At 53.3% G+C, this 2,329-nt stretch overlaps 1 protein-coding gene across 1 annotated transcript in view; it reads right to left on the bottom strand.

Annotated features, from left to right (window-relative positions):
* Positions 1-1,814, bottom strand: part of LOC105516175 — a 158,697-nt gene extending 156,883 nt beyond the window's left edge. The window contains 2 exon segments of the mRNA XM_011948259.1: positions 764-843; positions 1,581-1,814. Coding sequence (XP_011803649.1) covers positions 764-843; positions 1,581-1,814 — 314 coding nt within the window.
* Between the last annotated feature and the right edge of the window lie 515 nt (positions 1,815-2,329).

Below are 2,329 nucleotides of genomic sequence, written 5' to 3'. Positions count from 1 at the left end.
TGTTAGCCAGGATGGTCTTGATCTCCTGACCTCGTGATCCACCCACCTCCCAAAGTGCTGGGATGACAGGCGTGAGCCACCGTGCCTGGCCTAAATGTAGGATTTTAAATGCGTGCACCACACACACAAAAGAAAAGCAGGTGAGGTGATGGATATGTTCACTGGCTTCAGGCAATTATTCCATGATGTGTACATGTATCAGAATATGTCACACTGTACCCTACAGATAGATGCAGTCACTGTTTGTTGCTTAAAAATTAAATTTCCCAAAGGAAAGAGACGGACGGTGGCTTCTGAAGTCGAGGACAGAGCAAGGCTTTGCCCCCTGGGTAAAACGTTCATAACGGGAAATGGAATTTTACACGTCACGGCAGGGAGAAGCGAGTCTTTCAGGGCCGGGGGCTTCCTTCGACGTGATAAAATGATCTTCAGATGATGGGAATATAACGAGAGCCAGCCTTACCAGCAGAGAACGGCAGCTTCGGGTGTCTTTATATATTCGTTGTTGTCAGCATCAGGGTTCAGTTAGTGGCCCAGAGTGTCCGCCCAAGGAAAGCTCAGAGGTGGGGATAACATCATGGGATCATTCACCAGGCGGAAAGCATCCCTCCTTCCCGTCAACCTTTCCCACCTTTGCAACCAACCCCCGCACTGAGGAAGAAATGGACGCTGTTCCCTCCTAAGGGCTGTGGAAGCCGGGCAAGAGTGGAGGAAGAGATTCTAGGCGTCTCCTAGGAGAACGTGGCCAGGCCGTTGTGCTGACCACAGCCCCAGTGCCTCGGAGGCTAGCAGGCTGTCTTGGTGGTACCCGTAGATGTGGGTACAGCTCAGTAGGGAGCTGACCTGCACAAAGACAGCAGACTAGTGTTGGGGTCCACATGTTTCCTAAACAAAGGAGTGAACACACAAGACAACGCAAGACAAGACAAACATGGCGGCCGCCCCGAATGGCGCGCTCTGCTTTATTTTATACAGTCGTTTGTGGAATGTTGCCAAGTCACAAGACACATTGTTGTTTTTCTGACCTTTCCCTGACTTTCTGGATTTTCGAGATGTTTACACATAAACAAGCCCCCAGGGTCTGCTGTTTGCAGCTGGCTCCTTTGTCCTCCCTGTTTGCAGGGAAGGAACGCCCTGCTTCGTTTGCAAGAGCAGGACTTATCGGGAACGTCTGGTTTGCGAGCAGGTAGTCCTCTACAGACTAGCTCTGCGTGGGAGGTGGGAAGGTGTCCCCAAGGAAGCTGGAGCAGGCGGTAGGTGGAGATGCCAGGAGAGAAACCGGCGATCACCTACAAGGGCACGTGGCTGGTGAACCTCTGGATGCAGCCACGGGGAGCACCGTGGCCTCTTGGAGAATGAATAAATGGGCGAGTGCTGGCTGCAAGAACGCAGAGTCTCCGACACCCAGAATTAGCATGCCAGGCGCGATGTGGCAGTGGGTTCCAGGGCTCCTGTGGGGGCAGGATCCAAGGGGCTTGCTGGGGTGGTTGGCACATGCGCTTGACCTCAGGGTCAAGCCTTTTCTCATGGAAAAGGCCCTTGCTGGACGGGGATGGATTGCCGCTGTAGAACAGACTCACAGGGACCTGCGGCGTGGAAAGCCAGCTTGTCCGGGCACTGCTGGCGCGTCTCTCTGTGTGCTTAGGGGTTTTGGAGTCACAGCCAGGGTCCGAGTGACCAGCTGGTTTTCTGTGTGTTTGGATGTGTCCAGTCTCAGCACCGTACCTTGTGGGTCTCCAAAGGCACCGCACTCCCAAGGCAGCAAGGTTGCCATGGAGCTGTGGCCCCGCGAATCTATAAGATGATTCCAGCATCGTATGGATTCGGCCCCCAGAGCTGTTGGGTACCACAGTGTCCCAGAGCCTGCAGCCATCATTTGTCTCCAGGATGCTGACGTGGACACTTAGGAAGGGGACTCTGAGCCATGGATAAGGAAAGATGCCCTTGGAAAATGCAGGGCGGGCGAGAGGACAAGATCGAGGGCCACGTCTCAGGTGGGCAGAACGCCATGCGATGGGCGTGTTAGGAACCATGACAGCTCTTCGGGCCCCACTTCCCTGGGATTTTACATTGAAGGTGGACGTTTCAGAACCAACGTGGGGTGAGAGCCAGAGACCGATACACACTGACAGGGAGAGAATGTAGGGTTAAAGGAAGAAATATTTCAGCTTCACCTATGTCTCTGCGAAGGACATGAACTCATCCTTTTTTATGGCTGCGTAGTATTCCGTGGTGTCTATGTGCCACATTTTCTTTATGCAGTCCATCATTGATGGGCATGTGGGTTGGTTCCAAGTCTTTGCTATTGTGAATAGTGCCGCAATGAACG

This window comes from Colobus angolensis, unplaced genomic scaffold (genome assembly GCF_000951035.1).
Source record: "Colobus angolensis palliatus isolate OR3802 unplaced genomic scaffold, Cang.pa_1.0 Scaffold277, whole genome shotgun sequence".
Classification (NCBI taxonomy): Eukaryota; Metazoa; Chordata; class Mammalia; order Primates; family Cercopithecidae; genus Colobus; species Colobus angolensis.
Note: the sequence above shows the minus strand (reverse complement) of the source record. Positions and strands in the feature narration are given on the sequence as shown.